The sequence below is a fragment of the Felis catus genome, chromosome C2, assembly GCF_018350175.1.
Source record: "Felis catus isolate Fca126 chromosome C2, F.catus_Fca126_mat1.0, whole genome shotgun sequence".
NCBI classification, from domain to species: Eukaryota; Metazoa; Chordata; class Mammalia; order Carnivora; family Felidae; genus Felis; species Felis catus.
The window spans coordinates 117532183-117549749 of record NC_058376.1 but is presented as its reverse complement, the minus strand read 5'-3'; the positions used below and the strand labels follow the sequence as shown (position 1 = coordinate 117549749).

Here is a 17567-nt window from a genome sequence, read left to right as displayed (position 1 = left end):
AATACAATTTTTCAGTGAGGTTATACCATCTTCATGAAGTCTGTTGTGTTGTAATTCTTACTGATTCCTGCTGCTTCACCATGTCTTCAAAAGATTTGTCACTTCTTATGAGTCTTCAGAATGATTTACAGATGAAAAAGATCTGTAAATGTTGAGACTTATCATTTTAAACATACACACATAAATCCCAAACGCTAAAATTTCCATGGTAGCATATTCAACCTATATTGGCATTTATTTATTAATCTAATCCATCCATATCCAACCTAGCTTTGTTAGTTTGTTCATTTTAACATTGAAATGTATGTACTTAACATCTGGAGTTGTCAAAAATAAGCAAAACAGATGTAGTTGAATAATAAATAAGTGCCATGTGTAGTTAGGGAAGAGCTTAGAGCCTAGAGAAGTCAAGTAATATGAAATATTTGTATGTCTCAACTCCAGATAATTTTGAGAAAGCCCAACATTCTAATTATAATGCAAGATACTCATGTAGATTTGCTCAGCAGAAGTTTCAGCCACAGGCTTATTTATAGTTTCTGCTATGAGCAAAGAAACTATAAAAGTAAAGAAAAAAATTACAGGAAAACCAAACTTTCAAATAAAAATCATTAAAAATAAGTCTATAATTGTGAAGTACAGTTATGGTAATCCACAAAGTTTTCTCTTGTACTTTTGCTTTCATGAATACTTAAGAAGTGGAGTCAAATTAAATCCTTCCTTCCTAAATGAGCCAGAATTTTTTCCGTTATCTCTTGACCCTCTCAAATTCCAGAAGCCTTAACTAAGCCCCAGTTGTTTCATCTCAGAAAAGTGACTTTAGTCAGCTAAGTATTCACTGAAATCTAATAGGGTGTTGTGTAAGATGAAAGTACTAGAAAAGAAGAAAATGAACAAACAGCCGAAAGTCAAACAAACACTATAAAACTGTAATTAGAGATAAGTTGCCCTATACTGTTCTCCATGTAGGTTACGATCCACTACAAAAAAGGTCTAAAAAAAAAAAGATAAGAAGAGATAAATTCCTACTACTTAGCTGCCTCTATTTTATAGTTTTATTTCCTTTTTCCCATGACTTTCCTCAGCAGTTGGTTCTTAAAACTTGAAAAAGCATTCAAAAATCTTAGAACTTTATGACAGACTTTCGTGTAAGTAGACCATATGTTTCATGTAATGCTGACCCCATACTTGCATCCCTACTGCCAAAAAGCCATAAAATTCTGAAAATACTGAATGATTTGTCAAGCTTCAAGAACGATTACTGAAAAAAAGTCATAAAAAAAATAAATGTTAAAGCCATATGTCTCCAACTCCTTTGGAGCTAAGCTTCTAGATGAAAATTATGCCCCATCATCCACATTCAGTTCTATGAGATATGGAAGACAAGTGGTCTTCTCCCCACGATTTCTGTCTGTTTCCGCTGGTAAGCATGGTCAAAAAGATGTGGAGTTGCTCTACACCAGTGTTCCAGTCTTCCATTTTATACAGCTAGAGAGAAAGGGAGAACAGGAGAGAGGGAGGAAGACAGACACACAGACAGACATACTGCAGAGGCAGTAGTTGAATTCTGCTTTCCAGAGTCTAGTTACCAGTTTTGTGTGAATAAGGAGTCAATGGAGACAACTTCCTGATCTCTGAATTATATGTACGGCAGCATATTCCCATCTACCACCCATTTGTAATTGAGGTAGGTAACGTCCTACTTTGGTCAGCTGCTCTGCTATTCTAGGAGTCAAGGCTAAAGGGTCAGCCTAAAGCCTGCTCTTCCAGCCTTTCCTGTAATTGTGTAAGTCCATACTTACTTTTGTTAAATCCCCTTCTGCTCCAGATATCTAAAATGGCTTCTCTTTCCTGAATGGAACTCTGACAGACATAGTTACCCACTTCTCTCATTAGTTGTGACTGAGGTGAGCCATGGGTTACCAGACTACCCTTCCGTAGGGCTCCTGGGCAAAGAAATTTCCAGAGGCTTGCAGTTGACAGGCATAGCAATTCATAGACATGGTACCCAAAATAAGAGATACTGTTAATGTCCTCCTGCAGGTAAATCCAGCCGAGAATTTGAAGTTAATTCATATGAAAAGATTTAGAATAACATATTAAATACCTAATTAAGTAACATGTATTAGCATGGGGGGGGGGAGGCAAAGAACCAGGAGACGCCTTGGATATATCACTTAATATCTCTAGATTCAGTTTCTTGGATTAGAGAAGCAGGAACGGTAGTAAGGGAAAATGTTAAAATAGGTCATCTTTTAAAAAGTCTCCAGAAAAAAAAAAAAGTCTCCAGTTCTAATAAAATGATTTTTGGAGAATACTGTGATAAGGTGTCATCAAAGACAGCTTCAGGAATGGGAAAGATGGAGGTCTTAAAAAGGACAAGAGGGATTCTGACAGAGAAAAGGAACTGAAAAAAGAGATAGGACTTAAGAAAGGCAAAAGTATAATATTTTGGCTGGACACTGAGGAGTCCAGTATGAATACAGAGTGAAAACTGGGAAGTATTTCACACTTGTGAAAATAGGGAAGGCACAGGAAGCTTCTGAACGGGGCAGTGAAATTTGAAATTGGAAACATTTGGAGCCAGGTAATCCCTTCTTGTGGGGGAATGTGCTGTGTATCGCAGGATGTTTCAGCAGCATCCCTGGCCTCCACCCACAGGATGCCAGGAGCACCCACCACTCATGACAGTCAAAACATGTCTCCACACATTACCAAGTATCCCCTGGGCCGGGGGCAAAATCACTCCTGGTTACGAGCCACCGGACTCGAGAAAGAGGACTATGGAAAGATGAGACAGGCGTGATAACTTAAGAAGCAATTATAACTATTTCATCCTGCGATGTGTGCCCAGAGTAGGAGTTGCAAACACATATTAGTGAAGAGGCCAGGTGCCAGCTGTGGTGAACACAGGGGCACAAGCACCAGCCACAGGCAGAGAACCCTCAGCATCAGCCAGCTGTTGTTGCCCCGTGGGAAGGCAAATCCAGCCTTCCAGGTCTTCCTTCCCCACCTCCCTTCAAGAGAAATAAATCCTGGACTTCAGGTAAAATTTCCTGATTTTAAAAATATAGCACTTAGTTCAAGTTTTCTGGGAGACAGCAAGCAGGGTGGATTTAACCCTCAAGCTGCCCAAGATCTGCAGCCTGGACTAAGTTGGTGATAGCTTGGGGAGTGTTTGGGAGGAGAAATTAATGGACCCTGATCAAACCAACTGTAAAAGCACAGATTTTTTTTTTGTAATGTTTATTTTTGAGTGAGAGAGAGACAGAATGTGAGCAGAGGAGGGGCAGAGAGAGAGGGAGACACAGAATCTGAAGCAGCTCCAGGCTCTGAGCTGTTGGCACAGAGCCCAACAGAGGGCTCAAGCTCACGAACCATGAGATCATGACCTGAGCCAAAGTCAGATGCTTAACCAACTGAGCCACCCAGGTGCCCCAAGATTTTTTTTAAGACAATTTTGAGAAAGGTGCAAAATTGAACTTGAATAAGCATTAGACGACGCGAAGGAATTACTATTGAGTGTGATAACAGTATTATGATTATCTCAAAAAAGTTTTATCTTCTTGAGATAATGACATATTATACACAGATACGCTTTCCATTATAAATGAAACAAAAAAAAAAAAACCAGAAAGAGAGAAAATAATGAGTGAAACTCAACACATTTCAATATCAAGAATAAATCAGAGGAATGAGAAAAAGTGACTTCAAAGATTTGAATTTGAGTAAATAAGGAACATCACCAAAGAGACTGTGCCACTAAATTTATTATTTATTTCCTTGGGGTTCCCCTGGGGGAAAAAAAAGTTGTCTTTATATCTTAACTTGTTAAAACTTATTCTCTAGAATTTATTGAGAGCCTATAATTTTTTTCCATTGCCAATCAGAATACAAGAATTAACTCTATACATTCTAGGTTCTACTTTAGGATAATGTTAATCAGAATTATACTGTGTAAAATAATAACATTAGTTAGTAGCACTTCCTGAGCATTTTCTGTTTGCAGACCCTGTGCCAAGCCTTTTACTGGCATTATAACATTTAATCCTCAAATCAACTTTAGGAGACAATCACCTTTATAAAGAAAAGATGATTCAGAGAGGTTAAGTAACTTATTCCAAGGATAACCAGCAAAAAAGAGAAAAGAGAGGAGATTTAAATTCAGGCTGTCTGATTCCAAAACCCTCTCCCCTTAACCATTACCCTACACTGTCTCAGGCCACAGGGCATCTTTTCCTAATTAGCATGTAAGCAGCTTATTAGCATCTGACTGTATCCCAGTAAGCCAGGTGAGCTCATACATACTTAAGTTAATTCATAGTTAGAGGTATCCAACCTCCTTGCTGTATGGTGAACCCTCTTTGGCTATATGTAGAAAGCAAACATTCTCTTCTGTATTGCTTAACGTTTGAAATGCAAAGGAATATCGTCCTCAAATTCTTAGTAAAATAACCAAGATGAAAGTGGGACCAATATAGCTTTCCAGATAATTCAAGGCACAACAGGCTTCTACCATAGTTGATGAGAAATACTAAGAGACGTGAAGCACCCTCTTCTGCCATGTGGTCTTCAGAGTCACAGTGTCTATGTTTCTGAACCTCTACTGGTCCCCAAGGCAACCAAGTGAAAAACAAGCCCAGTACTGCACACTGTCTCGGTGTGCACGTCCGGGTACACAGGACTGCAGGCTGGGAGTCATGCATGGCAAGAATGGCTGGGATATACAATTTATTGTGAATAATAGGAATGCTATGCCATCAATTAGCATAATCCAAATAAACAAATCCCTAAGTAGGAAAATACTCAAACCAAATTTGTTCAGCGCACATCCAATTTTACATAAACAAAGTTCCCTTTTGCCAGCATTGGGGCAGTGGCTTCTAGTTCAGTTTTTTGAATTAATTGTCAGAACACATTCGAATCACGTATGTTATCATTTTCTAATATGCTTGAAAGCAGTTTCACCTTCTCCACTTACCTTCTACCTCCCACCACCTCTTCACACTGAATAGGACTCATTTTCAAAAGAGTTTTCTACAATTCAAATACGCTTGAAACTAATTCAAGGGTGGGCTATTCTGACACGTGTTAAGAAAAATTCACATCTTGCATCCAGTTACAGAAAAGATGTTAACTATGAATTGTAGTCATCTCTTAGGTATGCATGTTCGGTATAAAGTAAGCTTCTTAGTTTATCTTTTACCCTCAACCTGAAAAATTTTCCCTATCCACTCATCCATAAATAGTAGCCCACAGTGGTGCTGCTCGTACCACTGCCATCGAGGCAGTGACTTGCTATGGAGAAGGGGGGCTTGGCTGCTTAGGATTTTATACCCTACGAGAAAACCTTATGCTTATGGGACGTGAAAATACCAATCGCTTTGTGTTAAATAATAATACAAAGGTTAGTTTATCAGTTTTTAAAAGAGATCTTTCTTTAACCTTACCTACTGTATAGGAAAAAACATCTGCTAATGCTTACTTTCTTATTCAATAAACCACAGTTAACCTCCAAAAACAACATCCAGGCTAAATGGTTCTGTGATTTTTGGTAATGTTGCACATGAAAAAGTAACAACTGTAAATATTTTCAAAATTAAGCCACCCTTTTCCCCCTCCAATTGTTTTATTTGAACTGCTTCCTTCAATTTACATAAAATCTCTGCAAACAGTAACAGTAAAAGCCAAGAAAAGAGAAAAAGCATACGGCACCATCTCCTGAAAAGATTGGGTCTAAGACACGACCACTCACAAGGTATACTCCATTCCAGAGGCGCAAACACACGTAGAATAAATGGTACTGTGACAGTGATTGAGCAATATACAAAAGAAAAGTCCAGATCAAAAGCCATTCCAACTTTATAATCCATTCTTAAGGCTTAACTAATCTCCATGGCTAGAGACACATGCAGACACAGAGACATACACACACACACAAATACTTTTACCCTATAAACTGATTTTCTTTTTATTTACCATGTTTCCAGTTTACTGAATGCAATCATATTTTAAAGGTATTTAGTGAATCTAAAAATTAGATAGGTGATTTGATGACTGTTTCGGGAACAATTTGGAAGAGGGCCTCCAATTTTTTACAATAGCTTCTTTTTAATTTTAGAGAATTACCAGCATCATTTTTAATAACCAGTAGGACTTAAACAGTCAAGACTGAAGCAGAGGAATATAAAGCCATTTTTCAAAACAGCTTCCAGTATTTAAATGTACTGAAGAGTACATGATTTCTCTCAGAAGACAGAAAACACCTTCATATCAAACACTAGACTAGTTTCTCCTCTCACATAAAAATGCTTGGAATATTTTTAAATGTAAATTTAATTCTAGTTATTCTTGGGCTTATTTTCTTACCTCTAAATCAAAAGTTAATTAGGGAAAAAAGCAATATCAAGGCCTGTCCAACTCCAGCTCCTGAGAGAACTAGAATATTAACATACAAAGCAACTTTGTGTCTATGCTTCCTTTGGCATAAGGGATGTATTGATAGTAAGTTTCTTCAGATCTGTTTTCTGGTTCCTGCAGCCTTTGTCTCCACTCCACTTCCTGACACAATTCAAGAGACATCAAATAACGGAGCTATAAAGAACATACATTACAAAGGAAGTCTGGAGAAGCAAGATAATTGGCTCAAGGTTGGTGAATGGAGGGGTTAGAACTTAGATCAAGGTTTCCTGATACCCAGATGTCAGTGCTATTCCCCACAGGCCAGGCTGCTTCACCGTAAGTGCTTCTTTGATTTGTTCAGTTTTACATATGCATCATTTCTCCTGTAAGAATCTCAGAATCTCAATATGGAACAGGGACTGAGTCTGGTGTGTTTTTTTGTTTGTCTTGTTTTGTTTTTCTATTTCTCCTTCCCATAAGGCAACACAGAACACAGACTAGCCAATGAATAAATACTCGAATTAAATTTTCAAATATTAATAGTCATGCTTTGTAATATTACACAATGGGAATTATTTCTAGCATACGTTTGTATCTAAGAAGTTACAATAGGTTAGTTACCTCTAGAAAAAAAATGTATTCTGGGAGAATTTTTAAAGTTAAATTAATTAAATAAAATAGATTTATTAAAGTATGTAGACTCATAAAAGCTAATGTAAACTGGTGCTCAAAAACAAGAATTAAAGCAATGCCAAAAGAGTTATAGGCAAAAATGCATTAAAACTTTTCCTTACAAAAGAAAATAGATTGGCCAAAGGCTAGGGTTATGCTGCTATGACCCATGAAACTATAAAAATACCTAGTGTACTTATGTCTAGGGAAATGCAGGAATGTTTCTCTTCTAGTACTACACACAGTACTTCTGACACCAGATGTGTGGACTTCTTCCCCACACTGGCCAATTTTCCCAGACCAAATGAGTATCCTGTTGTTCAATTCAATTCAACCAGAATTAGCACAGATCCTAAAAGTTAAGGGCTCATTCCCATAAGACTGTTCCCACTTCAGATGCCAATCACAAGTAGCAGGTCCCCAGGTAATCCACAGCTTCTGTCTGACTTGACTACAAATAAGAAGTTACTAAGAGCTCCTCCTCAGGTTTGATCATTTGCTAGAACAGCCCACAGAACTCAGGAAAACAACTTACTTACTATTGCAAATTTATTACAAAGGATATTTTAGAAGATGCAAGTGAAGAGTCATATGAAGAGATACATAGGGTGAGGTCTGAAAGGATCCCATGTGTCCCCATAGAGTTGGGTTGCACCACCTTCCTCGCATATAGATGTAATCACCAACCCAGAAGCTCTCCAAACTCCATACCTTAGGGATTGTTATAGATGCTTCACCATGTAGGTATAACCAATTTGTAACTTATTTTCTAAACCCTGTCCCTCTTCAGAAGACAAAGGTCAGGGCTGAAAGCTTCAAGCTTCTAATCATGGCTTGATTTTTCTGGTGAAGACCTCCCATTCAAAAGCCCATCAAGAGTCACCTCATTAGAACAAAAGACATTCTTACCACCTAGGGAATTCTAAGGGATTTAGTAGTTCTATGACAGATACTTCTATCACTCAAAAATTACAAGGGTTTTAGAAGCTCTGTGTCAGGAACCAGGATCAAAGACCAAATATTAGCAGGAACCAGGGGCAGAGACCAAAATATATATTTCTTATTATTTCACAACCTAGCAGCACTTTTGGAAATATAAAGTCTGTGGACTTTATGGACTCCAACCCTGGAGAAGAAAGAGCTGTATGTATAAAAGAGCATGGTGAGAAAAAGTAGAAATGGGATTGAAGAATGGAGAAAGAAAAGCTGAGCAAGGACCCAGACCCTAGAAACTGCCCAAAAAATGCCAGGTATGCAGGTCTCTAACTATACTTAAGTCAGAGTATAGTAAGAACTCTGAGTCTCTACTTTGTAAGTCCGTTCATTTCTTTGCTTTGGTGGTTTTCCAGTTGGGAGTTTTGTTTTGTTTTGCCTTTGGTTACCTAGTAAAGTCACTGTTTAAAAAATTCCAACCTTGTTTAAACTAAACTAAGAAGAAAAGGAGAATTGTCCTTCTCTAGATGTGGCTGACAAGAATTTTAGATGGTCTGGACAAGCAGAGCACTCTGGTCACAGTTGTGGTGCCAGCTGGAGGCCAGGAAAGACCTAACATGGCTAGAGCAGGAGAAGGGGGGCGCGCCTCTGAAGACAAGGGGCCTCATTGCTGGCTTGGGCATGACTGGAAAATCCCATCAAAGGACCAGTTTGCTTCCTGCATAACAGCTCTGTGAGACTTCCCTAGGTGATTGAATTAGGGAGGTCATTTTAGTCTGCCTGCAAACTGTTTGCCAGGTTTTGTGTGTGTGTGTGTGTGTGTGTGTGTGTTTTTAAGAAATGATTTAAATTCTGTATTTGCTGATTTTTTGTTTTTGAGATGTTGAAGTGGCTGCTGGTGTTTATCATACTGATAGAACCAGGAAGAAAAGGAGTAAATGTTTAAAGAACTAGTTGGAGAATTAAAATACCTAAAAGTAACTGGCTCCCTTCTTAGCCCTATGTGTATGTAGTAACTGTAAGTAATCAGCACCCTAAGCCCCATAAGGCTTCAAACCAGTGAAACAGAAGAGTCAATGTCAGAGCCTTGCTAATAGGACAGTGGCTCTGTCCTGAGACTTTGTGGCCACGGGAATTAAGGAGTAGAGCTTCTGGAGTTTTTCCTGAACAATGCCCAGAATGAAGAACCTAAGACTGCTAGGATTCCACATACCTCTTCCACTTCCTGCTGTGCCTGCAGGAGGGTGAAGCTGTGTGGCATGATGTATAATCAACTTAGTGTACTTGAGTGTCTGGGACTGACTGGGGATGGTAGGGAGAGAGATAAAAATTGCATGTGCTTGGGGCACCTGTGTGGCTTAGTCGGTTAAGCGTCTGACTTCAGCTCAGGTCATGATCTGATGGTTTGTGAGATTGAGCCCCACGTCGGGCTCTGTGCTGACAGCTCAGAGCCTGGAGTCTGCTTTAGATTCTGTCCCTCCCTCTCTCTCCCCCTCCCCTGCTCAGGCTCAGGCTCTCTCTCTCTCCTCTCAAAAATAAACATTAAAAAACATTTTTTTAATAAAAAATAAATTGCATGTGCTTGAAAGTTCCTTCATGCCATAAGAATGTTTACCTTGTAATGTCCACAGCACAGAGGAGCAGAACCACATTAGCATTTAAATCAGAGGAAAACCCTCTCTCTTTCTCTTTGGAAGGAACTTTAAAAAACATTAGCAGGGGCGCCTGGGTGGCTCAGTCGGTTAAGCGTCCGACTTCGGCTCAGGTCACGATCTTGCGGTCCATGAGTTCGAGCCCCGCGTCGGGCTCTGTGCTGACAGCTCAGAGCCTGGAGCCTGTTTCCGATTCTGTGTCTCCCTCTCTCTGACCCTCCCCTGTTCATTCTCTGTCTCTCTCTGTCTCAAAAATAAATAAACGTTAAAAAAAAAATTAAAAAAAAATAAAAATAAAAAAATAAAAAACATTAGCAATAACTAGAAATAAATAAGAGAATTCCTTCTAAAAGCTTGAGACTGTAATCCTAAAGAAAATGAACAGAGGACCGGTAAATGTAATACACACTGGGATGTCTTATGCACCCACAAACAATGAAAGCAATTATTAAAATCAACATAATGATCAATATAACAAATGAGATTTAATTCTAACTCTGACCTATTTTACTAACTTAACCATATTTGTTAGAAACACTTTTCCTGACCATCCCCCCATTTAGTCTCATTTTAATTGCATGTTCACCAAAACTCTTACTTGTATTAAAAGTTTTACATAGTATATTTGTATACTTACTATAGAGTAAATGTAGAGAATATAATTTTGCATGTTCTTTCAATTGTATTAAAATTAACATGTGTTTTTTTTTTTTTTTACCTTTCTAGTGAAGATTTTGATTAGAAACACAGTCATTCTCCAGAAATATGAACCTTCAGCCTAAAAGGAGAAGATACTCAGATGCAGCGGACCCTGCCATTCCATCTTAATAACGGAGTGCTCCCATCATCCAGAAAGTTGCATAGAAACTGATACTCCCTTGTAGGAAGAATAAGATTGGAAAGAACAGTAAAAGAAAAGATATCACTGTTGATCTTAAAAAGGAAAGCAAACACTGTCTGTCTACTACTCATTCTTGGTTTAAAGTTTTTCCCATGTTAGACAAAATTTAATTCTAAACCTATACAAACTACGGTTTAAAACAAGTTCCTTATAGAATAGAAATAGTAAATGAAGTATATTTCCACACTAACAAATTAAGCTTCTTCCTCAGTCACAGCTCTTTTAAGATATAAATTTAAGAGAGAAGATATAAACAAATTTCAATAGCAATAAAAAAAGATTGCTATTTTCCCAAAACTGCTACAGTATGCTACTAATACAATTTAAGCTCTGAAAAATACTTGAGTCAATTCAGTAACCAAGCAAATAAATACACTAGCCTGAATTAGGTTTTTTAATAAAGACATTTATACTTAAAATTAAGTAAAATCATTAACAGAAGTCAATTTCCCTCCTGTAACGTGCAAAAGAAAACATGTAATGCAAACCATTCCTCTGTGTATAAAAATAACACATGTCCACTCTTTGAATTGTGTTTTAAAATAAAGTTATCCTGAGTGGGAGATATTGAAAGTTATTTTTTGATTATAAACAATAGTGTTTGAAGGGGCATTCTTGTGACATGGTTAATAGAAAAGTAATAAATTCTGTACTGCTAGGCCATCCTCAGTAACATCATTTCCAAACACAGGCTGTAACACTGTAGGCCTTAAGGTAGTAAATAGTACAATGATAACAAATTACAACACAGTCTATAATTCTACTACTCAGGATAAGTATATCTTGGCTAATACACTCTCGATGGTTTTTAAGTTTAATTTAGTGAGGCAAGCACACCACTGCAAATGCCAGCTAGTAAAGTGTCAAAGAAAAATATTTGTCACTTTAAAGGCCACCAATTTCTCAGTTCAGTCTAATTCATAGCAATTGTTGAAGAAAAATGAAAGTACTCATTGATAAATGTGCGAATCATTTCCTCCCAGGAACTGAGCCAGAAATTCATAACCAAGTTTCTAGACCAAAATACTAGAACACCCATTAGCTCTGAAGAAGATGCATCTCCTTTCCAATCAGCCATTAGTGTTTTATTCCTTTCTGATCATAAGTACACTATTTATAACAAAGTACATGTCTAGTTAGCATCAATGCCATGTTTAAAAAGAAATAACAGAGATGCCCTAAAACTATATTAAAGACACCACAGAAATCACTGGAAAGTCTAAAATGAAAAACAGGCCTTTCAAACGCCCAGAATCAGCTGCTACTGTCCAGAATCTGGCTCATTCCAAGAGAGCAGATCTGTTTGAGCCACAGCTTAAACGGGAATGTCATCTCCTAAGACAAGGATCCGCAAAGTTTTTCTATACAAGAGCCAGATAGTAAAGAATCTATGCTTTGCAAGCCATACAGTCTCTGTGGCAACTACTCAACTCTGCCTTATGGCACCAGACCATTTATAAATAAATAAGTGTGGCTGTCTGCCAATAAAACTTTATGGACCCTGACTACGGAATTTCAAATAACTTTCACATGTCACAATGTCCTATTTTTCACTTGATATTCTTCAATCATTTAAAAAGGTAAACACGATTGTTAACTCACCAGCCATACAAAAACAGGCAGCTATGGTGCCACCAGATTTGGACCAAGAACCATAGTTTGCCACCCTGGCCTAGGGCCCAGTTTTCCCGCAGCCCATGCCAATTCCTTTCCCCCACCATTTACATAAACCTACAAATATGTGTTTCCCTTTTAGCAAAACATTCCTTTTTTTTCTTTAGGTCTCTGACGCCTGGTCTCGATTTCTTTCCCCCAGGTCCCGAAAGTCCAACAGAACAGTAAGGGGGTCAGGAAAGACACGGAGCACGGCCTGGAGAAAGGACACGAGTTCCTCCTGTGTAGCTTTCCAGCTATGTGATCTTCTGCAAGTTATATAACCCTTTCAAGTCTCCACTTCACCATCCATAAGTTTTTTTTGAAAAATCATGATATCCAATCACCTGAAAGTATTCCTGAAGGTGTGACTTTATCCTAAGTAAGGTAAGTAGAGCAGAAAGATATAGCCCATGGAGACGAGTTGCCAACCACATTTCAGAAACAAGGCCTTGTCAGATATTTCATTGCTAAATTGCTACATCATGTTAGGGTATGGGTCCCCAGGTAGAGAAAGGGAGGTTGGTGAATTCAGTCAAAATCCCAGGGAAATGAGCAGCTAGCAATCTCACTGACTGCATTCTACTTTTCAAAATTCTACAAGTGGGCCAGAAACTCAACAAATATACATTGAGAACCTTGGTGACAGAACAGGGAAGATACTGTGACGAGCACAAAAATGAATAACTTAGTCCCTCACTTCAAAGAATTTACAGTTTGTTAAACATAAAAATCAATCATACAGGGGCGCCTGGGTGGCTCAGTCAGTTAAGCGTCCGACTTCAGCTCAGGTCATGATCTCACAGTTCGTGGGTTTGACTCCCATGTCGGGCTCTGTGCTGACAGCTCAGAGCCTGGAGCCTGCTTCGGATTCTCTGTCTCCTTCTCTCTCTGCCCTTCCCCACTCATGCTCTGTTTCTCTCTGTCTCAAAAATAAACATTAAAAAAAAGGCAATCACAAAAGTAGGTATTATTTATATAAACCAACTGCATTAAAAAGTGAGAAAGTGAGCCAAACAAAAGACAGTAAAGGAAAGGATCTCCGAGGAGCTAGACTTACCAATGAATAGAATTTCAAAGAGAACAGACAGACACAGAAATTTGAGAGTATTGTACATGCAGACCTGCCGGGTATGTGAATTATCAATTCCACTAGACATTACTCAACTGTCCTCCAAGGATGATGCACTTCAACCAGTAGTTTGCAGGTTCCGATCCTCAATGATCAGAGTTTATTCTTAAAATGTCTAAGTTGGTGTGATGGGAAGAAAGGGGTATTTTAATTTAACTTTCATTTACTATCCTCACATTCTCCAGAGGTGTTTTCTATATCCCTTTTTATATTACGAAATAAAAGGCACAGTCTTTTTACGCATGATGAGTTGTTCCATGCGGCTGGAGCCCAGGACACAGAAAATGTGCAGAAGGACAAGCCTCTCTCTCTCTCTCTGTCTCTCTCTCTCTGTCTCTCCCTTCCAGAGGTTTCTCTCTCTCTCTCTCTCTCTCTCTCTCTCTCTCTCTCTCTCTCCACACCCCCTTCCAGAGGTTTCTCCAGGACCTTGGTCTTCCCTTCTCCACCCCCCAAATTGCCAGTTTGCATCAGCAGATCGGACAAACCTTTGCTTTCCTCCCTGAATGTGCCAGAGTAAATTAAAGAGTTTATAAATGAACATGGTTGAAAACTACTGGTCTTGACAGAAACATCTGAAACCATTTCCTTCATTTTTGCCCAAAACTTGGTTTCTGCCCAACTTAGATCAGGGAATAGTCAAGGTACCTCAGAAAACACACAAAAAGTTTGATCCTGGCCTGGAGACCTGGTTGTAAATACTTGGTGGAAATACATCCACACGTCTCCTTCTCTCATCTGGAAGGCGGAAAACTATAGGAAAGATAAATGAGGGTTTTAATCTGATTTGTGGAAACTCATTAGGAGAGTCTTGCCTCAAAAGCTCCCACAGGGATAAACTTTTATGGTAAAATCCCTATAAATAATTCTAGGAGAAAATAAGTGTTATTAACCAAAATCTTACTTAGATTCTTTCCATGCTAAAAGCAAAGTGGTAACCAAAAAGGAACGAACACAGCACACAAGCGAACTCTCAGTAGGTATAACTAAAAACAATGTTCTCAACTCTGGTCAACACACAGCATCAAACAGAGCTAGGAAAAACGAGATTCCAAAACTTGATTAATGTGATTCAAATAGCACATTCCTTACTACAGTGGAAAAACGGAAAATCACTATAAACATTTGCTTTCAAAAAGGAGTTGCTATTATCATTCCAGTAACACCATAACGCCACACTGCCTCCGATATGCATAGATTTTTCTAATCCAGGTGTTTTTAACCTCGGGCAATTTTTCCCCTCAGGAGACATTTAATCCTTTTACATTTTGAGACATTTTCCATTCTCACACTTGGAGGAGGGTGCTTTTGGTATCTAGTGGGTTGGGGCCAAGGAGGTTGCTAAACATAGAACAATGTGCAGGACAGCCCTTTTCAATAAATAATGATCTGGCTCAAAATTTCAACTGGGCCAAGAAAGCCTGGTATAATCCATTTCTTCATGGCTAACTGGGACATGGTGACAAATACAGTTGGAGAGAAATGATAAGCACTTTTCTTAAAGACCTCCTAGTAAGCTAGACAAGTTCGAGTTCTAAAGTTCACTTGATGCTTAGATAAGGAAGTTTCCAATTTAGCTATTCTCAGTTGTAGTATTTTAAGGGAGAAAATGAAACATATTCCATGACTCTGGCCGTATTATCAAGCAGTGTACCCTCTATGTTTATCAGCTAATCACATTTACCTACACAAAAGTTCAGACTGGCTTCTGCTGTCTCCACGTATTACGAATTAATATCTTCCTGCATGTAGGCGCTAACTGAATTCCCCATGCCTACCCACCAAGATCGACCAGAACTCAGATTTCAGCAGTGGGTTTTATGTGGTCACTTTCTGAGGAAAACATTCGTATCTACAATTCCCTCTTATGCTACAATCCGTTAAATTTTTACTGTCCAGGTCCATGAAACTTAAAAGCCTGAGTGGGAAAGCAAGATGACTTTGACTGTAAGCCTAAAGGAAGGTACAGAGATACCTTCTATTAAAAAGGGGGGCTGGGGGGAGACGGTGTTCGTAATGCAGTGAACTAAAATATACAAAGCCTGAAGAGGTCCCTCTAAAGGAAGAAAAGCCCTTCGAGGTTATTTTATTTCCCGGTAAGGTTTCCTTGGGTGTTTCAACAAAGAAAGTCATTTTTTCTAGGGATTTTTTTTTAATGTCCCTATTTCCAAGTTTGCTGGAGGCATTTACTTGTCTATTTTCTAGGTGTTTTACTAGAAGGAAATGTTAAAGTTATGAAAAAAACTTAGTTCAAATTTAAAAGAACCACACAGGTTTCAGAAATGCATTGTGAACCAAACACATTCATCTAGGAGAAAGAAAAGCATCATGTAACTGACAAAAATCCATCTAAATGCTGAAGTTTCTCAAGCTCACAAAGCAAGTACTGTTTGGCAGGAATGTAGAAAGATAGGCAATGCAGCCCACTGAAGCCTTCTGAAACACGTAAAGATAAAGACAAAACTATGGCTTACATGGACTACCTGGGTTCTACATCAAATGTCATTTTCTGACTGTAAACCTGAAATAGAAATTTCTGTCCTTCCGCTTAAAGTTCAAGCAGAAAAACGCCCTATTTGCTTACAAAAAAAAAAAAAAAAAGACAAAATGATCCTAATTTAAAAAAAGAAACAGTACAGCACAAGGACATTTAAAGGCAAGATCTAATTTCAGAGAGCTGACCATAGAGCCAGAGCACAAAAGTGGAATACTCCAAGGATATCTCCTGCGCAGCAAATGGCACCAGAGTGTGTTTGGACAAACATGTGGTGAGGCTCTTTATGCTGCTAAATGTAAAAAGTTTTGTTTTACACGAACTTGACTGCACTCTTCGCCGCAGTTCCAGCTTCTGAAAACAAGAAATGGCACCAGGCTTAGGAAAAGGGTGGCTAAGGGGAGATGTGTGTCCACAGCTTCCCCTCCAAATCCCCAAGGAGGAAAGCTGCCGCCTGGAGGTATTGGGTAGCCAGTCCGCCTTAGAGAAAACAGCCAAGGTTTTGAGCGTTGTTTTTGGCAAGAGGTAGGTGTTACCGGCTGCTTCCTGGGGCGCTGGAAGGAATGTGTCACCATCAATCAGAAAGTACACTGAGCCCCGTGTTTAGGTCACAGAGGGAGTACTGCCTCTTCAAACACGAATAAACCATGCCCATTCCAGGACAGGAGGAGAAAGGAGAGTTGCCCGAAAGGTGTTGGTGCCCCGTGACCTGCAAGACGAAAAGGAAACCCCAACTGGTGCTGAAGGAAAACTTCGTGCGCTCCCAGGTTACGGAGAACTCCGAGAACCCGCGAGGGCGGGTGCTTCCCCGGGGACCAGCGCCGCCCTAGCGCACTTCTGGGGAAGACCTCAGCCGTCCCGAGGCGGAGGGACGATCACTCACCTCGGTGGTCCTGGCGAAGGGCAGGCTCCCACCTACTCACCTCAGCAGTCCTGGGGAGGGACGCCCCCCTCCCCACCTACTCACCTGGCCAGCCCCGCACGAAGGGCCAGTGGATGAATGAACTGCCCCCACCCCCGCCGGCCGAGCCTCCCGGGACACGGGCAAACCGCGGGAGGGCTCACCTGTGGGGATGCTGGAAGGCCTCTCCGGGTCTGCACCCACGCAGGGGCTCCAGAGCTGCAAGACGAGCGCCAGCAGCAGCAGCAGCAGCTGCGACTTCCCGGCGCAGCACCCCATCTTCGGCCTCTCGAGGGCCGGCGCCGGCCCCGGCGCCCCCACTGCCCTGCAGCGGCGCACTTCTCGCGAGAGCGCGGGGACCCCGGTCCGCCCGGGGCCGACGATTGCGGGCGGGAGGCGGCGGGCCAAGTGCGCGCGGCGGAGCGGCGGGAGGGCGGCCGAGACCAGGCCGGCGCGGAGGAGCGGGCGCCCCCCGGCGTCGCGGGCAACTTATAGGCTCCCCGAGGGGGAGGCGACAGGGCGGGCCGCACCCCGGCTATTGGCCGCCGGCTGACCCGCCGCGCCGGTGCGGTCGCCTCCGCTCGCCTTCCCGGGCCCCACGTCTGGGATTGTTTGCTCAACTCCGACCTATTTAAGGAGCTGTCTGCGGCTACGTGTAGAGACTCACGCAGGGCTCTGGCTGGAACAGGGAGCGTGTGCTTAAGTTTGGGAGTGGGGGCCTGGGAGAGTGGGGAGGAGCCGCGGGGAGGCCGGCGCGCGGGCGGCGCTCTCTTCTCTGCTGCCTCAGCACCAGAAGCTTCCCGGGAGCCTCCGAGGGTGCGAATTTGCCC

The 17567-nt window shown here is 40.7% G+C and overlaps 1 protein-coding gene across 2 annotated transcripts in view; it reads right to left on the bottom strand.

Moving 5' to 3' along the window:
• Nucleotides 1–17195, bottom strand: part of PLOD2 (procollagen-lysine,2-oxoglutarate 5-dioxygenase 2) — a 100102-nt gene extending 82907 nt beyond the window's left edge. The window contains exon 1 of one of the 2 annotated variants that reach the window (XM_023260484.2): nt 16902–17195. In XM_023260484.2, coding sequence (XP_023116252.2) covers nt 16902–17016 — 115 coding nt within the window. In that variant the 5' untranslated portion in view covers nt 17017–17195. The remainder of the gene's footprint in view (nt 1–16901) is intronic. The other variant, XM_045037478.1, reaches the window with a different exon arrangement.
• Between the last annotated feature and the right edge of the window lie 372 nt (nt 17196–17567).